This window comes from Schistocerca piceifrons, chromosome 3, assembly GCF_021461385.2.
Source record: "Schistocerca piceifrons isolate TAMUIC-IGC-003096 chromosome 3, iqSchPice1.1, whole genome shotgun sequence".
Classification (NCBI taxonomy): domain Eukaryota; kingdom Metazoa; phylum Arthropoda; class Insecta; order Orthoptera; family Acrididae; genus Schistocerca; species Schistocerca piceifrons.
The window spans coordinates 868,515,019-868,539,099 of record NC_060140.1 but is presented as its reverse complement, the minus strand read 5'-3'; the positions used below and the strand labels follow the sequence as shown (position 1 = coordinate 868,539,099).

At 38.0% G+C, this 24,081-nt stretch overlaps 1 protein-coding gene across 1 annotated transcript in view; it reads left to right on the top strand.

Moving 5' to 3' along the window:
- The first annotated feature begins 1,648 nt into the window (after nt 1-1,648).
- The window catches only part of LOC124789757 (cytochrome b-c1 complex subunit 2, mitochondrial), a 53,355-nt gene continuing 30,922 nt past the window's right edge, over nt 1,649-24,081 (top strand). Inside the window, exons 1-5 of the mRNA XM_047257210.1 lie at nt 1,649-1,800; nt 4,519-4,664; nt 11,713-11,904; nt 13,460-13,676; nt 21,959-22,170. Of these exons, the coding sequence (XP_047113166.1) occupies nt 1,756-1,800; nt 4,519-4,664; nt 11,713-11,904; nt 13,460-13,676; nt 21,959-22,170 (812 nt within the window). The 5' untranslated portion in view covers nt 1,649-1,755. The remainder of the gene's footprint in view (nt 1,801-4,518; nt 4,665-11,712; nt 11,905-13,459; nt 13,677-21,958; nt 22,171-24,081) is intronic.

The window sequence follows — 24,081 nt, the reverse complement described above, 5'->3', positions numbered from 1 at the left end:
CCTTGGGGAATACCTTAGTAACATTCGGTGACTTTGACTTGTGATGATCGTAGCTTACAATCTGATTCCTGTTACTGAGATAGAATTTAATGAGGGAGAATACCAAGTCCCAAATGCTGTAACACCATAGTTTCCCCAGAAAAATATTCTGTGGTTTACAGAACCAAATGTGTTGCTCAGGTCGACTTATGTGGCTTCAGCTGCTGCACATTAAAAGAGACTGCACAATGTAACAACATTTTCAACAGCTTGAACTGTTGACAAATGGAACCTAAAACGATATTGGGTTTTAATCAATATATGGTTTTTGACAAATGCATACTAATTTTTTCTCTTGTATGCAATATTTAATTATTTTTGTGGACATAGGTACCAGAGAAATTTGACAATAGTAATTAGTGCAGGATTTTTCAACCTTTTGTGTAATGGAATGACTACTGCCTTTTTTTAGACATTCTTGAAAACTAATACTAACAAACATCCACTTCGTAAGTGTGTAGACAGGGGTGATATTAAGTCCATTATTTTTTAATCACAGAATTTTCTGATTTGGAGCCACTTAATTTTTCTACTGATTTAATTACATCACATCTTCATTTCCATTTTTCCCAGTTACAAATTGGCTCGATATCAGCAAAATATATCTGTAAATATAGTTTCTATGATAACGAGTCAGCAAGGAAAGTCGCCTTGGCAGACAGTAATTAGTGCAGGATTTTTCAACCTTTTGTGTAATGGAATGACTACTGCCTTTTTTTAGACATTCTTGAAAACTAATACTAACAAACATCCACTTCGTAAGTGTGTAGACAGGGGTCGACGTCTAAGGAAACAGTTTACCAAACGTTGCATTTCTCACAACATTTGAATTCAAAAGTGTTACATCTCATACGGTATTCACGATGGGTACTGCGTCTTAGTAGGCCATCTTTACAGAATTGACACTTTACATGAGTCTAGTTTGCGTAAAGTTTGCTGTGGAAGTATCCTTGTGATAAATTTCGTACCAGAATGACTTGAAACTTCGCGGCAGCTTAAAACTGTGCGCCGAACCGGAACTCAAACTGGGATCTTTTTCTTTGGCGGGTTAGTGATCTACCGACAAGACTCACGAGCAGACCTCAAAGTTTCATTTCCGCCAGTTCCTTATCTCCTACATTCCGAACACTAGCTTGGAGACTGTGGGTGCAAATCTACTGATTACGGACGTTACACATCATAGGATCAACAAATTTTGGTCTTATTGAAAATGTTACTAAGCCCATATCCTGTTTTACTTTTGAGAGTCATGATCACATTTCGTATTTAACATGGGACACTGGCAAAGATTATAATTTCATTAAATTCTCTACGTATTGCTTCTCCAATTTCTTGTTTCGCATTTTCTTCTTAACTACTGGACCCAATTCCCCTATACATTTATAAATTGATAAATTTTAAATTTGGTTCCTTTGTTACTGAAAGCGATTTAAGTTTTGATTCCATCGGTGTGATGCTCGAGTATTTTCGGTAAAGATTGTATTATTCAAAAACCCGAAGTTTCCGACGAAAGCACTACCAATGAATGGTTAAAGAAAATTCAGTGCACGCTACAAATAATTTGAAGAATATTCATTGAAAAAATTGCAGGTTTTCGAAAGCGTTTGGTGGATTAGCAAGAGCTTTGCGCAAGAGCATCTGTAAGGTGTTCTTCCGTACTATAATAACGCTGCTCTAGCTCTATCATTAGCGGCTGGGGCAGTAAAATAGTAAAGAATGGCTAGCAACGCTTTGAAAAAACCGATTTTACGAGTAGCTTCAGTAAGTTTTATATCAGTTTATTAAATAGGCTATTGTGTATGTGCTCTCAGCTAAGAAGAAGGGAATCTGTTCCTTCTGAATCATTTTTAACCTGTGACTTTGAATACAGTGGAGAGGTTGCAGACGATGCAGCAAGAGAAAAAGTTACCGTAGTGTTGCATATTTACCCCTCACCAAACTAAGACGTTTTTTGTTTCCAGCGGAAGCTTTGCCAGTGCTAATTTCGTTGTAGGGAACTAGAAGTATACCAGGTCAAAACCGAAATTATTAACCTCACGACCTCGAAGGTTAAATAGCTGTATGCTTGAAGATATTGTTGTCAGTGCACCGAATGGACGGACACTGTAAATATGTTGACAGAATAGCAATACAATTAATTCTTGCTAGCCGAGTAGTACCTCAACAATTGACAGTAATGTGTTTCTTGTTCAGAGATCACTGCTAATCTATTCACTCACTTGGTTGTTCTGTAAACACCATAAGAAAGGAGTATCAACAGGAGTCTAACGAATGAAATTACACATTAACAAGTGGAAGCAGCTGCTTCAGGCTATTTCTGCACAACCATACAGATTTCCAGTTTCAGTTAGTGTTCATCCATTCATAGTCTTAAGAAAGCAGTCAGCTGTGATTTACCACTTTAAATTGTTGAAGATTCTGGTATATAATACACACAAAAGAAAGAAAAATAAAATTTTAAGCAAAACTGCTGTTTTTAAAAAAAGTTCCAATTTTAGCATATAAGCAGCAGAAAATAGGTTGGGGTAACAGACTGATCTGTTATTTTGTACTGTATCTTTATTGATCCACTCCGTCATTTGATGTACTAAAGCGTACAACACGTTACGTGCGTAGTCAAACAGATGATATGAGAACATTTACAGACGTAATGTTGTTTCTTACAGTGTACATCACACTGAAATTATTAAATATGTGTTGAAAATAATTTTAATAAATGGTAATAAATATTTTGCCCTTATAAGAGTAGAGTTTTGAAAGATAAAATATATGTAATATAATTTATGATGGGTCACATTAAAGTAAGTCTTTAATGCTGTACATGCAATGCTCTGTTAGGAAGGGTCTTAAGTTTTTTTTTAAATTTTGCTAGTTCTTGAATGTCTTCTACTTCTTTCAAGAGCTTTTGTATTATTTGATTCACATTTATTTATCACCATTACTACCCAGTTTAGTAGAATGAGGAATGAGTCTTGACTACTTTTTTTTGACCTGTCACAGTGGGGGCTGTCCAGAATCCTGTGCAATCTGCTGATATTTTATTTCATATAACAGAGCAGTTGAAAGATGTATTGACTAGAGACAGGTATTACGTTTTAATTTTTTAAATAGTGGTTTAAAGGTTTCTGTTGTTTGTACACAATTATTTTTTTCCATAAATAATTTAACTGATTCAGTACTATGACCCCAAAAAATAATTCCATAGTGTAGTACTGAATGGAAAAGTTCATAATACTTGGGTTGCAATGTTCTGGAATTCACCACATTCCTCACTGGGTGGAGTGTAAAATAGACTTAGCTAAGCTTGCACCTAATAATGTCAATGTGATTTTTCCATGTGAATATGTCAGTGATGTAAATCCCTAAGTATTTAGTCCCATTGGCAAATTCAACATTTTTGCCGCTTACTGTTGGAAGTGGTGAATTCTGATCTGAACGGTGTGTAATGTTGGGCATAATGTCTCCTTTTGCGTTGGGGAGGAGTCTGTTTGACACAAGCCATGAGTCTTTTTGGGGTGTGTTTCTATTAACTACTGACTGGGTAGATCGGTCTGTATTTGAGATAAGGACTTAGTATTTGAGATATGGAAATTGTGTCACCAGCAAACTGAAACTCCTTACTAATGGGTAGGGAGGAGTGGAGGTCATTTATATAAAGTGGAAATAACAAAGGATCTAGAACTGAGGCCTAGGCACACCATGTTTTGTGACTTGTGTAGATGAATGCACCCTATTTAGGATTCCTAATTGATTGACTTTACTTATATGGACGTACTGTGCTTGGTCTTTGACATAATTTTGCAAAAGTATATTGTGATTTACGAATCTCAAAAGGCTTTGTGAGTTGTGTTTTTATTTTCCTAGAAACCATACTGAGCAGAGGAAAAACTGTTGTTATTTCTGGGAAATGATTGTAGTCTGGCAGCCATAATGTGCTGAATATTGACAGTACTGCTTGTACATTCACGGCATACTTAATACATTTTGTCGTATTTACATACTTCTTGCCACAAAAAGTAAAATGGCGAGGTAAGTCCAGAAAACACAGAGAATTAACAAATCTCTTGGAGTATTTTGATGCATATATGAACATTTATTGCGCACAAGTACAAAATGTGTTAGGGGATGGGGAAGAAGGTGGTACCATCACACTGCATCTGCCACTGACACCATGCAATGTTGAAATGCAATAGCATGGTAGGTGAGCTGAAAATTATGACAGTATTGGTTGCTGTCACTAATGAATGGATGTTGGCTTTTGATCTCCTGCTATAGAAGTTGGGAATGATTGTAATTATTCTGACTTCAAAACTTAGAAGTTGCACCTGTTAGTTACCTTAGCACACATCAGTAAACTTTTCAGTCCAAACCAGTGCCACAGTCGTATCCCATTCTGTCTCACTGATCTCAGGTATATTAAGCATTGCCTTCTGTGTGAAGCCTCTGTTGCACACCTAATTTTGAAAATGTTTGTTGTAGGTTCGAACTTTCGCTGCACAAGCCGCAACCCACCCTAGCCCAGGATCACCAAAGGAAGGTGTGAAGACAACAGTTTTGCCGAATAAACTGGTTGTGGCATCATTGGAGAACTATTCTCCAATTTCCAGAGTTTCTGTTCTATTTCGGTAAGTATGTTTAAAGAATCAGGTTTGACTGTCCAATGTTTTGGACTGATAACTTCAGCCAAATAAATCAGGACATAATAATTGTTTTATTAAGATGCAAGCATTATGTTAAATTCAGTAATCTACACAATGTTTTAAAAATTTCGATGCTGAGTGTGTAGGCTTATGCAGCTTGAATGAGATAATATAAAAGTTTTCTCAGTGTTTGCCAATGGGCAACAGCAGGTTGCTACTCCTCCCATCATCAATAAATTAAGTTTCCCCACTCCACTCAACATGTGAAACAAACGAACAGCTTTTGAAATTGTGATATGGTGCACAGCAGAGACTATGAAATGTTGGTTTTATCCTTTAGTGATATCTAATTTTCAATATGATATGACTCTATACCCAGAAAAGATGAAACACTTTATTTTAAGCTGGCCGGAGTGGCCGTGCGGTTCTAGTAGCTGCAGTGTGGAACCGAGCGACCGTTACGGTCGCAGGTTCGAATCCTGCCTCGGGCATGGATGTATGTGATGTCCTTATGTTAGTAAGGTTTAATTATTTCTAAGTTCTAGGCGACTGATGACCTCAGAAGTTAAGTCTCATAGTGCTCGGAGCCATTTGAACTTTATTTTAAGCTGACATGTGACTGTTCAAAATTAACTCAAGGGAAACGCTGTAGTTACTAAACCTACAAAACTTTGAGGATGGAATAAGGCCATAGGAGCAATAATGCCTAGAAATAATTTGGTTTTACAACTTCTGGCATTAGGCTGAGCACCTTACAATTAGCAAAATAATTATGCAAAACTGGGACTACATTAAGAACTGGGGAATACTAGCAATCATGTTTTTTGTCTCCTGCTTGACAAAATTGAAAGCTTTTGGTGGTGGTGGTGTTGTTGTTGTTGGTGTGTGTGTGTGTGTGTGTGTGTGTGTGTGTGTGTGTGTGTGTGTTCATTGCAGGAATGGTTCTCAAAATGTATCATAAGACTTTGGTACACAAGCGTTCGCAGTGTGCTTCTATTGCCAATATTTGTAATTTAACAATAACAATATATGTTGTGCCTTTTTTGTTGAGTTTTTACAGTATGTTATGGGACCCAGTCTGTAGCTCTTTCAAAGAAAGAAATTTGGGACTATCATTTTGCATCTCGTGATACCAGAAATATGTTAGCATGTGTTGCTTTATTTGCGTGGTTCATATTGTTACACAGTAAATTGTCTGGCACATTCTAGTGTGAATTTTTTGCAGCTGTAAATCTGACTTGTTTTATGGGGCTAAAGTGGATTTGCATGGTACTGAGAAACAGTGAGAGGGTGAAAACTGGATGATACAGAAGTTAGCAGTAAGAAAATTATTACGTATATCAGAAGATGCAAATGAGGTGTTTATTGGCAATGTACGAAGATCTGAGCCTTTGACAGTGTATACAACAAAAGCTCAACTAGGCATGTTTAATGCAGTGCTAAAAACATGGAAAGTCAGATGATAGAACTGCTGAAGCAAAAGTAATGGTGTTGTTGGTCATGTGTGTGGGTACGAAAGGTATGTCGAGCAAGCTACATTTTGTGTTTGAAGAGAAAACAAAACAAATTGCTTGTTCTTTAGAGTCAGAATTTTTCAGTTTTCATATGGATCCAGGTGATGACATTGTTACAGATCCCACTAATCTTGAAGACTTGGTTCTTTGTGTGGAGTGGCTCAGTGTGAAATCTGATGAATATCCTTGATGTTGTGACTGCTTGACACATTGCCAGATGGTGGAGAGAGCCTATGACAGTTGTTGTGGCCAGATCTGAAGATAAGACACTAAAATATGTAATGAACATGTTAGCATGTGATGAAAATCATGGTGCTTATTGGAGGGGTAAATGGGACAAGTTAGTAGCTCTATTGGCTATCAAAGAAAATGCTAAAGGAATGAGAAATGCAGATGATGCCACTGGTAGGGAAGTTAAATGATCAAATATATAAGTCTACAAACAAAAATAAGAGTAATTGTTTTGTTTTTGGTGTATTTGCCATATAAAGAGTCAGTGATAAACAAAAACAAAGAAGTGTCACTAAATAAAATAAAAATGAACTACCTGGCCAGATTTTCATTAGTGAAGTAATAAGAGCAGAATAGGATGAGGTCTTGTGGGCCACTAATTGTGAGGTGATGAATCACATGACGAAGAAAACTGAGTGGTCACATTGTTGGTTAAGTTCACAAAACCACTACAGGTTGTAACAGGACATCCTCCTCTAGCATTACTTTTCCTCAACAGTGGTTGTTGATACCAGTATTATTTTCTTGAATTTTGGACAGGTCAGTATTATCACAGCTGGTTTTCTGAAAATTTTCATACAATCTTATCCACAGTATGTTGTATTTCAAGCTAATATTTTTAAGAAGGATTTACTTTATTTTCAATGTTACAATCAATAAGTACTAGCTCTGAATGACAGTTAAAATTATGAATTATTTGGCACACTTAAAATTTCTATTATTAATTACACAATTTGGGACTGTTTATTGTGTTTACTTCTGCATTGATTTATGAAATAATAATTGAAATTAATAGAAATTCATTTGTCGAGAAAAATTGTAAACCCTTTGAAATATTGTTATTACCGCATGATGTAGTAGTAGTAAGCATGCCTCTGATGTTATTGGACATATTTTTGTATCTGGGCGAACAATGTAATTTCGGCTTGTGTTAACATGAAAATTCAAAAGACTTTATTATACACTAATATGTGACAAAATATATTAATGTAACAACAAAAATTCTGCGACAAGAATCTTCAAATTTATTTAGATCAATTCAACCATGAGAACCTAAAATGTTAGAATCACAGCTTGAAGAATCGGACCCTTAGACAAGAAGAACTGGATCCAACTCTGCATGAAAAGCTAAGTTAACTAGAAAGTTTATTGTAATCTTCGCTCTTCTCACATTTTTCATTAAAGACTTTGCTTATTGTGGACAATAACTGGATTTGGGAAGGAGTGAGGGGTTACAAGATACATATGGGCAACAATTTGACCTTGAATGGACTATGAAAAGGGACTATTTATTTTGAAACTTTTTTTGAGTGGATTTTATGCCGTATGGACAATGTTGTGTATACTCCAGAAGGGTGAAAAAAAAATCTTTCTGTATCATTTGCTATGGACAATGGGCTAGGTTTATATTCATCAAAAGACGAGCCTGATGTCCAACACAATGATGTTGTTAAGGCATGTGGCATATGCATTGGGGATTTGTTGAAGGTGATAAGGATATGAATGACAATACCAGTTAATCCTTGTAGTCGAAGGAATCTCTGCAGATTTGGTATGAACGCCTGTGTCATCAGAACGAATGCCTTATTCAACAATTATTGAAGCAATGAACACTTTGGTGAAGAATTTTGTGACGCATGTGTTAAGGAAAAGCAGCATCAGAGCAGTGTTTGGTCATGAAGGCAGTGTATTACACAATCTGGAGTAGTGATTCATGCTGACATGTATGTAGCTAAGGAATGTAAATTGCTAAGAGGAGCTGAATATTTTTTGTTTTTTTACCTGAGATTTTTCAAAACAGCAAATTGTACATTTTCTCAATCAGGGTTCTTGCAGAGAAGACTGCGGAAATGCTGAACAGTGTGAGGAATTTTTGTGGACAATCACCAAAAGCATTTAATTTGATGGCGATTAGGAATTTGACAATGTTGACGTAAATCTTCACACTGCAGAGCTGAACAGATGTGCTGAGCATACCAGCGGAACTATTGTGGAAATAGATTGAACTATTTCGCTAGCTCAGGATTGTCCTAAGCTTTTAACCACAGAAACATAAACATGGCTGTTTATGTGTTAAATAGAACTAGTAAAAGTCATGTGCATGGCAATATACTTTGCAAGCTATCCACAAAAAAGTTATATTTTTGGAACAAAGTGATTAATTCATATTCCAAAGTGAAGGTGAAATATATGGGATCCAGAAGGAATCTTTAGTGATTGCTTCAGTGGAATTGGTGGCTTTAGAGTCTGGATTGAATAGGAAAAAACAGGAATTAAATGAGCAACAACTGAAGAAATCAGATCATCTTACTGAAATAATACCAGTTGAAATAAGAACCTAGAATTATACAGAGGCTATTAAGTCTGTAGGCCATGAGTGCTGCAGAAAAGCAATGGAGGAAGAAATGTCTTCATTGGAGAAAAATACTACACGAGCTGTGGAACCTCTGTCATAAGATTGTAAGCTCATTACAAACCATCATTTTTTTCTGTAATTAAGCATAAAGTTGTTGGTAAAAGTGATCACTATAAAGAAGACTATTTTTTCCTGTATTTAGTCAACAACAATGCATTGACTGTATTGAAACCTTTATTCCTATTGCTAGCTGTGAAACAGTTGGAGCAATTTTGAGTGTTGCAGCTAGTGAGTATCTTCATTTGGCCCAGTTAGATGTGAAATTGATTTTTAGAATAATTCCTAAAATAAGAGGTATACAGGTCAGTACAGAAGTCACTGCACACTTACGGTGGCTAGTACATGAATAAGTCTCAAAAATATTGATTTTTTAAATTTTTGTCTTAAAAAATTCTGTGTGGTTTTCTGAACAAGATGATGTTTGCTTTGAGGAGGTCGTGTTGAAGAAAGCCCCAAAATAAAAGGAATTTAAAAGTAGCACATGACAGTGGCCCCATGTCATGCTGACAGCACTGTTAAAAACAGAATTTTGTTATCACCAAAAGCATCTTTGCCATTTGACTGAAGATAATTAGAGAAGTGTTTGAATGGCAGTATAAAGACCCAAATGAGAGTTTTAACAACTGTATATGGTAACGGACACCAAAAACTGTTGTGATAGGACTAAATAATTTTGAAAAAGGCATGCTGGATGATCTGCTATATTTCAGTGATAGTGCAGTGTCAAGATCCGCTGCTGACCATGATGTTGAGTGCCCCTCATCTCAAATCATCAAACCTTGTTAATCTTAAATGTTATGAAATTGATGGAAGTGCCAGGCGAACTAGGTGTGCTAAAAGCTTTAATCACCATTGACAGCAGGAGACTCTTTTAAAACAGAGAAATCAGTTTTAGAAGTCACCAGAGAAGCAAGATTATTAATAAGTAGTCTGTAAAAGAAAAGGGATGAAGAACAAAATCAGAAACAAGATTAATATGGACCTGGAATGTATTGGTATTATGCAGATTATGTAGACAAATAAGTTTTGACTTTAATTTGAATTCCACAAAAGTTCACTTTTGTGATGTTCTGATACACATTGGTTAAAAGCTGTTAAAGATGAAATTTTGTATGGTGTCATGAAACATAGTTAACTGAAAAGTAGACTATCCTTATGACTTAAATTTCAAAATTAAGCTCTTTTAAAAGAAAAAACTAGAAGGTAATTATTGAAATTTTTGATGATCATTATTAATAAATTTTTTGAGCCATAATTTATGGCAGAAACACCTTTTTAAAGATCTGCCTTAAAGAAAATAGTGTAGAGAACTTCCAGGAAAAAAGATCAGTCTTGTAGTTTGTTGTTTTTCTGGGGGATACATTTACCTAATCTGTGAATAAATAATTTTCACAATTTATTGTACTTGCAATGCAAAATACAATTCAGAAATAAAGTAGCAGACCAAAAGCTGTGGGTTGTACATCAAAATGTCCGCGAAAGTTCTGTTCAGAGATGGTAAGCACTACATGGGCTTACAGCTCTTATTCTTTGAGCCACACTATTTTGAAGACCGACAATTATTTCAGGATTTCCTCGTATGTTCCTGAACCAGTCCCCTTAAAGAATGTTTGTATATAGGTTGGTACATTGTATATTGATGTGGTTGGTAGGAGACAGGAAATGACACGTAGTATTAGAAATTAACATAAGTGCGTAGTGACTTTTGCACTGCCCTTGTGCAGCAGCATGAGGGATATGCTCTTGGGACTGATTGGTTGTGGAACCTTAATAAAAGTTTATTTGGCTAAAGCAGTCTTTGAGGTGCTGGAATCAAGGTAGATCCCTGTTCTACCAAGAAGACAATGATAAATTGATGGTAGTTCTGTTGTTGTTGTGGTCTTCAGTCCTGAGACTGGTTTGGTGCAGCTCTCCATGCTACTCTATCTTGTGCAAGCTTCATCATCTCCCAGTACCTACTGCAACCTACGTCCTTCTGAATCTGCTTGGTATATTCATCTCTCTCTTGATCTCTGCTCACACTCTTTGCCTTTACAAATATCTGCTTGTGTCTGTGTATGAGCGGATGGATATGTGTGTGTGTGCGCGAGTGTATACCTGTCCCTTTTCCCCCCTAAGGTAAGTCTTTACGCTCCCGGGATTGGAATGACTCCTTACCCTCTCCCTTAAAACCCACATCCTTTCGTCTTTCCCTCTCCTTCCCTCTTTCCTGACGAAGCAACCGTTGGTTGCGAAAGCTTGAATTTTGTGTGTATGTTTGTGTGTTTATCGACATGCCAGTGCTTTCGTTTGGTAAGTCACATCATCTTTGTTTTTTAGATATATATATATTTTTCCCACGTGGAATGTTTCCCTCTATTATATATTCGTTCACAAGCAAGCACACCTCACACACGACTGCCATCTCCTGCAGCTTGGACTGGATGCTGTATTATTGTTAATTGGCATTGAAGGTGAAAGCTATTGTTTTGTTTCTCAAGCATTGTCAAAAATGTTCAAATGTGTGTGAAATCTTATGGGACTTAACTGCTAAGGTCATCAGTCCCGAAGCTTACACACTACTTTACCTAAATTATCCTAAGGACAAACACACACACCCATGCCCGAGGGAGGACTCGAACCTCCGCCGGGACCAGCCGCACAGTCCATGACTGCAGCGCCTTAGACCGCTCGGCTAATCCCACGCGGCAAGCATTGTCATTGCTGCATTTGAGCAGCAGATTCTTTAGCATTATGATGGCAACTGGACGTAGTGTACTTCTGATTACAAGTTTGTTAACTGATTTCTATTTTATTGTAGTTATTCTGATTACAAGTTTGTTAAATGATTTCTATTTTATTGTAATTATCATTATTATTTATGTTTTGACAGGGCTGGCTCCCGGAATGAGACGTGGGATAATTATGGCAGCACCCATGTTCTGCGGATAGCAACAGGTCTGTCAACAAAGAACTCCACCCACTTTGGAATTGTACGTAATATTCAACAAGTTGGGGGTAGCCTGAGTGTCCAGGCTGACAGAGAAGTTGTGATGTACACTCTTGAAGCAAACAGAGATGCACTGTAAGTTTGTCATGAAATGTATTGTACATTGTAGTATTAAACTATAATAGATAAATACCACCATGTTGAAGGTGACTTTTTATAATTTTTGATCATACAGTAGTGAAGTTGGAACATTTTAAATTTTGTGGGATTGTAGACAGATTGAAACATTTCTTGTGAGTATTAAATTCGGGATCATGGGCAATAAATGACTGCTATTATCTTCACCACAGTAATAATCTCCAGTCATTGACACTGAAATGTAAATGCTTGTTTACTTATATCCTAAGCTGTCATATTTTTGGACGACCTTACATGAGCACAGAGGAAGGTCTTAACCAGAATGCAATGTGTTGTCTTGCAGCTTACTGTTTGAGCTCCTCAGGAGTTCTAACTACACCTTGTTTAACTATGCCATGTTGGTACATAGTTATACTCCTTCATTGGACTAATGTAATGACTGATGATTGGAACAGAGTGATTCATTAATCACTAAACAGAGAAAAGATTTATAAAACCCATTTTACAGGAAAGTGGGCATTATATATACTTTTAATGGTCTGGAAGCAGAAATGAAAAATGTTAATAGAAAACTTTAAGAATTTCAATTCTAAGTTGAAGATGTTTGTTGCAACATTATATTTTGTTCCAGGCAAAAGTTTCTTGTTCTAAAAACATGCACACACGATGCCAAATATATTGCTTTCAAATTTTGCTTATTTAATCAGCATTATTTGAAATATATACATAAAAAACTTCAATATTATTTGGATCACTACTATTTATATAAAGTGACTGTTTTCAATCGCACATTCTGGTCATCTGCAAGCATAATGATAACAGTCAAAGAGAAATAAAGGTCTATGGGTTAAAATACTACATAAAATAAATGAAACGTACCTCAGTAGCCTTTACTGCAAATCACAACTTGTCTGTACACCATTCAGTATGGCAGGCTGTAGTTAAATAAAGGGATGAGTTACTGCAGTAACAGCTGTGTTGTGTTGTGGGTACTTTATTGCTTGTAGTATTTTAACCCATTGGCATTTTATGACTATTTTTCTTTGTGTGTTATCATTAGCTGAGAAGCGTGGTTGAAAATGGTCACCTTGCATAAAGAAATGATGCAGTCTACACATTGTAAAAACAATTTTTTTTTAATACTTTACTGAGATGATTTATTCATCTAAACTGAACACACAGTCACTGGTTTCATTAGTGAGAGTAATGTTGGCTGAGATTATCCTGTGGAAACTTGGAAGGAAGAAATGAAAGACTGAACGCACAAATAATATATGATATTTGTCGATATTTATGGATGAATTAACAGAAATTATGAAGTTCATATCAGTGCAAAAACTAAATGCTGAAAATAAATTCTTTCTGTGAAGGCAGTATTGCCTATGTTGTTTTAATTTCATTAAAACATTTAAATATGCCAAAGGACTGCTGCTTATACTTGTAATTAATTTTGAAATTAGTGTTGTTTAGGATCTTTATGTAATCTAATTTTCTTGAAGAAATTAAATTTCTGATCTTACCTTGCAATGTTAATATTTCCTACTTGTTTCAGGGAAGACACTTTAAAATACTTGGAAGATGTCGCTTCCAAACAAGCATTCAAACCTTGGGAACTGTCAGACAGTTTACCTCGCCTGAAATATGAGCTGGCCAGTATTCCAGATCCTGTCCGAGCACTTGACCTTCTGCATACAGCTGCCTACAGAACGGGTCTTGGAAATTCCATATTCTGTCCACCGCATTTGGTGGGAAAACTTAGCTCTGAGACAGTAAGTTATTACTTTGTACTTTCGTACCATTGTGCTGGCATCACTCCTGAGCTGCAACAGCATTTGTTGAAGTCGCAATTTTTGTGAAGGAAGGCTTAAACAGTTCCGTGTTTTGTGTCCACTCTGAGGCAGAAATTGTCAATCAGCATTTTTATTTTGTATATTTATGAAAATTGACTTTTGTTTTTAAAATGTTGTTCGCCAAGAGTAGCAAAAAAATCTTGGCTAGTATCAACGTGTAAAGTCTGATGATTCCTTGTTAACGCTTTGAGTGTCTGCGTTTGGCAGTTGGGGATTATTCACCTTGCCTGGGAAAAATTATCATGAAGATGTAAGTTTGCTGATACTTAGAATTATGAGAGTATTTTCTGATGCTTTTGGTTTCAAGTTACAGCTTAGAATTAGCACAACATGATATTTTCTTTTCCATAAAGTGAAGAAACTGTGTGGGCATTGTTTTGAATCCTCAGAAGTAGCAGTCTCTACTTACAAAATATTCTTGAATACCTTTCTTTAGAGAGATTCCATTGAACCTCCAATAAATGGTTTGAGATGATGCACCACCACACATAGCTTGAAAGAGGAGATGTGGAGGAGCACTTTTTGGAAAAGTGGAAATTTGTATTACCTTTTGAAAACCTTACAACAGACCATTACACAATCGTTGAGTTTCATTGGTAATTTGAACACTATAGATAAGTGAAGATTGAGCAACAGGTACATTCAAAATAAAAATATATAAAAGTGAAGTACTGGGGCATTGACCGCAATTAGACATCCGCCGGCTGTACCCATTTGAGTGCTCACGCTGTGGTGTCTGTAAAATTTTGGGAATTCTGTGCATTTCCACACAGGGCATTCTTTGAAAGGTATTCCATGCTTTGTTCGGTTGCTCTGCAGCTACATTAATGCCCGTAGTCAGTTGAGATTGTCACACATTCCTCTTCTAATGGAAACCCTCTAGTTTATCCAAGGGGTATGAAATACCTCAAAGGTATTTTGTGTTTAGAATTTCATGTCTGGTGCTATTTTTCCACAAGTTTGCAATTCTCTCTCTGATGGCTTGCCATCCGCTTGCTGCAGTGGGAAACAGACATGAGGCAGGCCTGCATCAAGCACCATCTTGCCACCTCCCCCCCCCCCCTCCCCCCCACTATGTGAACAATACTGACTGGCAACACTACATATGAACCAAGCATTATAACTGGATTTTCTGAGGTACCGTGATTTTCAGGATTCTGGTAAAACATCAAATCTCCGATGTCGCTGCGGCCAGAAAAAGATCCTGCAAGAACGGGACCAATGACAACTGAAGAGAATCATTCAATGTGACAGAAGTGCAACCCCTCCCCAAATTGTGCAGATTTTAATGCTGGGCCTGTAACCTCCTCGTCACTTATCAACCTTAATGACAGTGAAAAACTAAACCGCGTGTACCTAATGGGAATTTGGGAAAAGCAATCGTCACTGAAGTTAATCTGTCGGTAAAGAGGGAGCAAAGGGTTACATCTAAATGAAAGGAAAAATGCAAATGAAACTAGTGGAAATTAATTTTGAAAAGGGGTAAAGTTAATAAAGAAAGTAAATGTGCAGCCGTTACGTTAACAATTATCTAGCGGTAATTAGATATTTGAGATTTGAGGGAAATTACGGTTGCCAGTCCTATGGACAATTACTATAGTAACTGAAAAAGAAAGGTTATTGCACATATAATTAGCACTAGAAGCGTGGCAACTGAAGGTTGACACGTGTAGTGTGAAAACTGAAAGTTTGTCAGAAGTAATAAATTTCGCTACACTCTGACTTAATTTAGCAAAAGAATTAATAAAACCGGAAAATTGAAAGTTAATTTAGTGACTGAAATTAATAGTGAGCTTTGTTTCTGTAGCACATCGAAATTCAGTAAAATACGGTTAGTCTTGGGCTACCTCAACAATCAATTCAAAAGCTACTTGAATCTACGCAATTTAGAAATAAGAGATTTAACTTTGAACTTGAATTAAATGATTCTGAACAATTAACAATAGTAAAATTTAGTACGTACCAAGCTGAGCTGCAGTCACAGGTAAGCTAAAATATGGTAACAAAACTCGCACTCTTAATTTGTGCGTGTGTAATCTAAGTATTGTAGCCAGCTATGAATACCTTAACTGAACTTTGAAATTAAAGCAGTGAAATCGAATGATATTACTTTAATGCTGGCGTTTGAATTTCAACGACACTCGGGTTCATTCTGGAAAAGGAAGGGACCCTGCTTGGTAATGCAATTGGGACAATGAGCAACAAAGGTTCATGCTACGTTGCTGTAATTTAGTGAGAAAAATTTAACAGTTTGAAAAGCTGAGGTCTGCCATACAGTTCTAAAACTTTCCGTGCTACCAGTCTTCCTTGTTGGTTGATTGAAGGTTTGAAGTCGTTGATCGAGGAGGTGGCGACAGTCACTCATTGTCGGCCTTCGCTGTTGCAGAAGCTGGATGTTGGCGCGCCTTCTTCTCGACACGATCTCCAGCCGAAACGGGCTCTTGATGTGTGCCAGCTAACGCTTCCCGTCGGCGACACCGTGTCAGAAACTATCATAGCAAGTCGAGCGCAATTACATGCTACCAAACCCCGAAAGCACGGCAACTCGCGGGAGCATCACACAACACTCCTGCTCCACCACACTACTCCAGCCAGACTCTCTCCTGCCCGTGCTCCACGCGACAGAGTTAATACTACCAAAGATCCTAAACACTTTGGTTCTCCACACGACCTATCGATGTATTCGTTCGGTAGCATAGTTTTCCCTAGGCCAGACCCAGCGTATAAATACAAATAATATTCACAAAACAAACCAATTACACATCGACATAAATGCATATATATACAAATAGTAAAACAATTACAATATACAAAGACACAGAAATGTTATATCTTCAGGTAACAAAATAAGGAAAAATATTTGCAGTGCAATAAATGGAAATAGGAGGATATGCATTTCCGGCGTTACAGGCCATCAACAAGTGTCAGATGCGAACCATTCAACAAAATATCATCTATATATCCACTCGTGTACCCTTGATGACTGTACGACACAGCTTACACCTCTCCTGGGCACATCAACAGCGACATTGGACTGTCAATGACTGCAAAAATGTTGCCTGGTCAGACGAGTCTTGTTTCAAATTGTATCGAGCAGATGGACGTGTATGGGTATGGAGACAAACTCATGAATCCATGGACCCTGCATGTCAATATGGGACCTTCCAAGCTGGTGGAGGCTCTGGAATGATGTGGGGCATGTGCACTTGGAGTGATATGGGACCCCTGATACATCTAGATACGACCCTGACAGGTGACACATGTGTAAGTGTCCTGTCTGATCACTTGCATCCATTCATGACCATTGTGCATTCCGATGGACTTGGGCAATTACAGTAGGACGTGTGACACGTGACACCCCACATATCCAGAATTGCTACAGAATGGCTCCAGGAACACTCTTCTGAGTTCAATCACTTCCACTGGCCATCAGATTCCCCAGACATGAACATTATTGAGCATATGCCGTGTAACTTGCTGTTCAAATGAGATCTCCACCCCCTTATACTCTTATGGATTTATGAACAGCCCTGCAGGATTCATGGTGTCAGTTCCCTCCAGCACTTCTTCAGACATTAGTCGAGTCCATGGTCCGTCATGTTGTGGCACTTCTGCAAGCGTGCACGGGCCGTACAACATATTAGGCAGGTGTGCCAGTCTTGTTGGCTTTTCAGTGTATCACTGTTATGTTACAGATTTTGTATGCAATAAGCAGATTAATAAAAGCAATTTTCCCATGATCACAGTAACTGCCCTGTAACTAAATATGTAGCAGATTTTATTGAGCAGCCTGTGTGGACAGGTTTATGTAATTTCACATTTTGTTAATTTTATTTTATTGATGTTCTCTGTCTTACGCAAACTTGGAGTGCTTCTCATATGTCACTGCAGACATTAGGAGCTATCTGAGCTACAGCAGGTATTGAAATGTGTAACAAGTATTCGTGTAAATATCGCTATTTACTAATAACCAGAGCGTAAGTGCTAGCCTGTCGGCAGGCTATGTTGATCATTGGTAACTAGTGTTCTGCTTTTATATTTCCTCCTCAGTTGTAACCAGAATCCAGTGAAAGGTGTCAGCTGACACATGGGCAAAGTTTTGGAATAATGCTAAGGAAAGCTGAAGTCATGGTTCAGTTTTAAGTGCATTTACAGTGCAGGCAATTAATGCCCACGAACAAATTAAGACACCTAAATTAATTTTCTATCTCATTTTGCTTGCTTCATCGAAAACTGTGTGCTCACCGTGCAAAATAATTCTCTCTGAATACCAAAGCTTTGCATTGTGGCTCTTACTAGTGTTGCATCTGGTGAACCCTGAATGAAGATTATTGGCAACATAAAACAACAACTCTGTTGGTACAGTTGGCAAAATTGTTCTCATTATCTTATGATCTCTTCAGTTTCCGCCAGTGTAAAGACTTGTTCATAGGTACAAGTGAATTGTAGTGAACACTGGTGAATTGTCTATGAATGCTTGTTTCTTCCATTCGCTCTGGTGTGAACTACAATTTACAGCCAACATTGGACTTGTGGACTCCGTGGGCTTGATGGTTACTCCTGTCCTTCATGTTGATGACTTTTGCATTTTGTACAGACAATATCTTGGTTGGGTGTAAACTCCAAGGACCGATCTTTCCAAGCTCAATTGGCACTCTTGTGGTGGAAGTTGGGCTTCTACCTGCCTCTATGGTTTCAACATCTCCAACTCATCAATCATCTAGTTGCCAGACTCTTAGCCATCCATTATCAGATTCTTTCTTCCGTTGAGGAGTATCAGCTCCAAGACAATCAATCCAGGTTGGGCTCCCAAATTGGAATTCATTTGGAAGTCTTCGTAGGGACTTAACCTTTCTTCACTTGAAGGTACATACGAGGTGACCACTATATGCGCCCATCTAGTGTGTACCCTGACCCCAGGTCCAGTTTGACCTATTTCAAAACTCTAAAATCTTGATTGCCCCTGTTGTTTCCAGTATTGTTTCGTTTTTCTCCTCTGACAGTATGAAGGTGCAGAAATCATTTTTACTGGTGGCTCTTGAGGAAGAAGAAGAAGAAGAAGAAGAAGAAGAAGAGGCTATGAGTAACACTCAGAACCAAAGGTGTGTAGTGTCTCCACAGTGGAACTGGTGGCTGTTGCTAGTTGCTACAGTCTCTGTGACAGAGTAAAACACCTTCTTCTTGTCGGTAATTTATTAAGAGCCATTGATGTTGTGCTTATTTGTGCAATATCACTTCATTGAGATTATTGCAGTACTTTTTTTTTAAGGTCTGTGGCACATATACAGTTGTACATGCTAAATACAGCATTGTAGCAATGAAATTTCGATATTAATGCATCAGTGAATCCATCCTCTACTAGAGACATTCTGAAAGGTTTTGACCTAAAAAAGATATGGCATCATTACAGATTAAATACTATGTCCCTTGGAAACGTCTTTGCCTAAAACGTAGAGAGACACATGTTGAATTGCTTGTTTGTTACTATTGTGTAAATAATCTGATGATAAAATTTTCCTGAAAATGGTAAAATTGAATGAAAATCTTTGTTAGTGTGCTCCTTTTACAAGGTTTAATCCTGAAAAATGTAAAAGAAGAGTTAATTTCCATTAAAGCACCCCCCACCCCCCAATCCCTCAACATTTCATAACAGTAGATGAAACAAGGATTCGTCATTACAGGCTAGAGTTAAAAGAGCAGTTGAAACAATGCTAGACAAAGTATGAAAATGCACAAAAAAAGGGTCTCCTGTGCAGGAAAGCTGTGGGTATTGACTTCTGGGATTCGCAGTGTGGTAGTCACAGACTACCTGCAAATGCACAATCATTAGCTGATGACAAGAAATGGAAGGGCACTGTGTGTGTGTGTGTGTGTGTGTGTGTGTGTGTGTGTGTGTGTGTGTGTGTTCGTTCAGATACAATACACTTATGCCAGCACTTTTTCCAATCCTGGAAGCACTCGGGAACTCACTTTCCGTTATGGTGTTCAGCGGCTTCAGCAATTTTGTTTTTCTGCCATCAGTAATGGCAAAAGAATTTCCTTTCATACTTCTCTTCATTCTCAGGAATATACAGAAGTTGCAGGGGGTGGGGGCATGTCCAGCAAATAAAGTGGCTGAGGGAACATGACAGTTTTGTTTTTTGCTAAAATATCATGAACCAGCTTTGTGGTGTGAGTGGGAGTATTATCATGATGCAGTTTCCTATAAGTGATTTTGCCACAGTTCTGGTTGTTTTCTTGGGATTGCTTCTTGCAAATGGTGCATAGCTTCCAGGTAGTATTCCTTATTGACCTTACAACAATAAGGTAAGAACTCATGATTCACTATATCATTCTAATTGAAGAGAACAGTTAGAATAACCTTCACATGTGATCGAACTTGTCAAATTTGTTGTGATCTTGACTTTTGAGGTAGTCTCCATTGGGATGATTAGTCTTTGGTTTCGGTGTCGTATGGTATACCCATTCATCATCTGTTATAACCTTAAAGAAGTTCTGGATTGTCACCAACTTCATTCAGAAATTCCTGAGTGATGTCTATGCAACATTGTTTTATGACAAAATCCATCAATTTCAGAACAAACTTTGCTGCTTCATGCCAAAAACATCCAGTTAATTGCTTGGCATGAGCCAGAGTATATGCAGACATCATCAGCAACTTCCCTGATGGGGATACGGTGATTTTTCAGAACCATTTTCTTTACTTCTTCCACGTTATTGTCATTCATTGATGTACTAGGGCAGTTGTCATCTTCAATGTCTTCTCAACTCTTTGAAACGTTCATGCCACTTGTAAACTCTTGTCTTACTTGTCGTAGATTCACCGATACCCACAATCAACATTTTGAATGTAATGCTGCACTTCACTCCATTTTTCAAGCAAAATTTAGTGCAAATTCTTTGATCCATGTTTTTCACAAGTGAAAATTCGCCAAGCTCTTGAAAACATGTATAACCTGTAAACAATAAACCAAATATTCAGAATGGTTGAAAATGCAGACGTACATCAGAAACATGTATACCAGCAATATATAAAAATATATGAAGACGGTATCTGTTCTTTCGGACATGTCCGGAAGAACAGACACCATTGGCGATCTTGCAGCTCTTGAAGAATGAAATTACAATGAAATCCAGACCTTTAGCTGCTTGCAGGTATTGATAAATATCAATGGGGACAGTTTGACCAGGGCTCAAACCTGGGATCTCCTGCTTACATGGCAGATGCTCTATCTGTCTGAGCCATTGAGGACGCAGAGGATAGTGTGACTGCAGGGACTTATCTCTGGCACGCTCTGGCACATTCTCAACTTACTGTCCGCACTCTACATTTGTAGTGCCCCTGACCTCTATAGTCATTACTCGCGGCAGTCAATCTGCCGATTCCGTAAGAGTGTTCGGGCAATGTGAGTGCATCCGCACTGAAGAAGATTGTTGGCCAGTAAGCCTTATCTATATGAAGATGGTATCTGTTCTTCAGACATATAGATAAGGCTTATCGGCCAATGATCTTCTTCAGTGCGGATGCACTCACATTGCCTGAACTCTTATGGGAATCGGCAGATTGATTGCTGTGAGTAATGAGTATAGTGGGCAGGGGCACTACAAATGTAGTGTGTGGACAGTAAGTTGGGAATGTGGGTCTTACGGGGAGCATGCCAGAGATAAGTCCCTGCAGTCGCACTACCCTTTGTGTCCTCAATGGTTCAGATGGATAGAGCATCTGCCATGTAAGCAGGAGATCCCAGGTTCGAGTCCCAGTTGGGGCACACATTTTCAACTGTCTCCGTTGATACTTATCAGTGCTTGTAAGCAGCTAAAGGTCTGTATTTCATTGTAATTTCATGTATAAAAAAGTTTTAAAAATGAATCTATAAAACCTGTTAAATTAAATTCCTGTTACTTTTTTATCACACCTCGTAATATATACATTTTAGATGTATTTTAGCTTTCAGCCAAAAGGCCATCTTCTGAAGTAGAAATGCTCATGCGCATGCAAGTGCCACCATTGGGACCACCACAGTGGCCAGAGACTATGGATTTGTGTGTTTTCTTTTTTTCCCTACTTTAGAAGAATGACCCAAAGCTAAAATATATAGCACTCATTTCATTGTGCCTGTCTGTGACTTACCGTCTCCTGTATATGGTGAGTTACTAATACTTTGTACCAGAACTGATATGCTACCTTCCTTTCCTCACAGTTGCAGCACTATGTAAAGTGTTACTTTACTACAAATCGAACTGCTGTGGTTGGAGTTGGAGTTAGCCATGACACAGTCCTCCCATTTGCCCAGTCGCTTGGTTTGGAAAGTGGCGAAGGTCCCCAATCATCAGGGACTTACCATGGTGGAGAACTTAGACATAACAACACATCTGGTTTGGCGCATGTTGCTGTTGCAGCGGAAGGAGTTAGGTAAATAATTATTGTAATTTATTTTAACAGTGTAATTTTGTTTTATGAAGGCTGCTGCAACAGTTTACATTATGTACACTTAGAAATTAAAATGAGAGAGTGAGAATAATAGAAAAGTGCAACGTATTTTATTGTCACACCAAAAGATTTTGAAAATACTACCTTTGTCTTTGACAATTGTGCTTTTGACAGACTTTGATATATTCAGCAACACATTTTCAATAACTTGGCAGCAGCTGTAAAATACAGAATGAATTTCTCACTCTGCTGTGGAGTGTGTGCTGATATGAAACTTACTGGTAGATTAAAACTATGTGTGGGATTTGGACGTGAACCCAGTATCTTTGCCTTTCATGTGCAAGTGCTCTACTAACAGAACTGCCCAAGCACATCTCACATCCTGTCGTCACAGCTTTACTTCCACCGGTAACTCATCTCCTATCTTCCAAATTTTACAGTTCTAGGAAAGTTACATGACTAGCACTCTGGAAGAAAGCACACTCCACTGTAAAGTGAAAAAGTTATTCTGGAAACAGCCTCCAGGCTGTTGCTAAGCCATGTCTTTCATGTATCCTTGCTTCCAAGAGTGCTAGTGCTGAAAATTTCACAGGAGAACTTAAGTGAAGTTTCTATTGGTAGGAGATGAGATACTGGAGGAAGTAAAGCTGCTAGGATGAGTCATGAATTGTGCTTGGGTAACTCATTTGGTAGAGCACTTGCCCACAAAAGGCAAAGGTCCCAGGTTCTATCCCTGGACTGGCACACAGTAATAATTTGCCAGGAAGTTTCAGCCATAAAATAGTTTATCTGAAGTTCAGTTTAAGAGGAGCTTAAAGGAATTAATGGTGGCCAACCCCTTTTACTCCATCTTCAGTGCTGTAATGTGATCAGTGTAAATAAGCATTGTAAACACATTCTCTGTGGTGACGTGTGGCTACAGTGACAGATCAGTTGTTAACTCTTGAATGAAAATGTTTAAGGTTTTTCTGACTTGTTCTGCACCCATGAGGACCAGTGCACTTCATATCTATGGAAGGGACATCAACATTTTTTAACCCTTTCACTGCTACAGATGTGCTCTAGCATTCCGTGCCGAGGCGCCTTTCTTATGTCGTGTTGTTTGACAAACGCTAGTGCCTGTGCTGAGAGATGGCATTCCAGGTGAAATGAAATACTTATCAGCTGATTTTTTGAAAACTATTCGGTGAAAAAATTTGGTTTTGGCACATCTTACAGTCTGATATCTTTATTTGATAAAAAACTTAATTCCTTTTTTTTTATCCATCATACTTACTGCCCTGTATCAAATTAAGTAAAACGTGCATGAAATGATAAGAGTTGCAGAGGTAAAAATGCATCATGTAAACTTTGCATTTGATTGATTTTAGCTCATATATAGCAGTGAATCAAATGTAGAAAAGATATTGAAATTTTATTTAAAATTGAGAGCAGAACAATATTTCGTTTTGTTCATGTAGGGTTTTACATCAGGCGGATGCTCAGGTGTGACCCCCACTATGAAATATTTATCATCCATTTTTAAGAAAACTGTTAGCTGAAACAATTTGAGCACTACACGCCGGAAGCGGCTACAAGGGTAGCGGAGTATGTGTGGAGTGCACATGGGGGTTTTTTATGTTAGAGAATTCCCTCCCTAGGCCCGACAAGATGCCTCCTGAGAAGCGGCAAGGTAGGAGTAGGCAAAATGCAACAGGGAATAACAATATTAATGTGCTAATAGGAAACTGCAGGAGCGTCTATAGAAAGGTCCCAGAACTGCTCTCATTAATAAACGGTCACAACGCCCATATAGTACTAGGGACAGAAAGTTGGCTGAAACCAGACGTAAACAGTAATGAAATTCTACACTCAGATTGGAATGTATACCGCAGAGACAGGCTGGACAGTGGA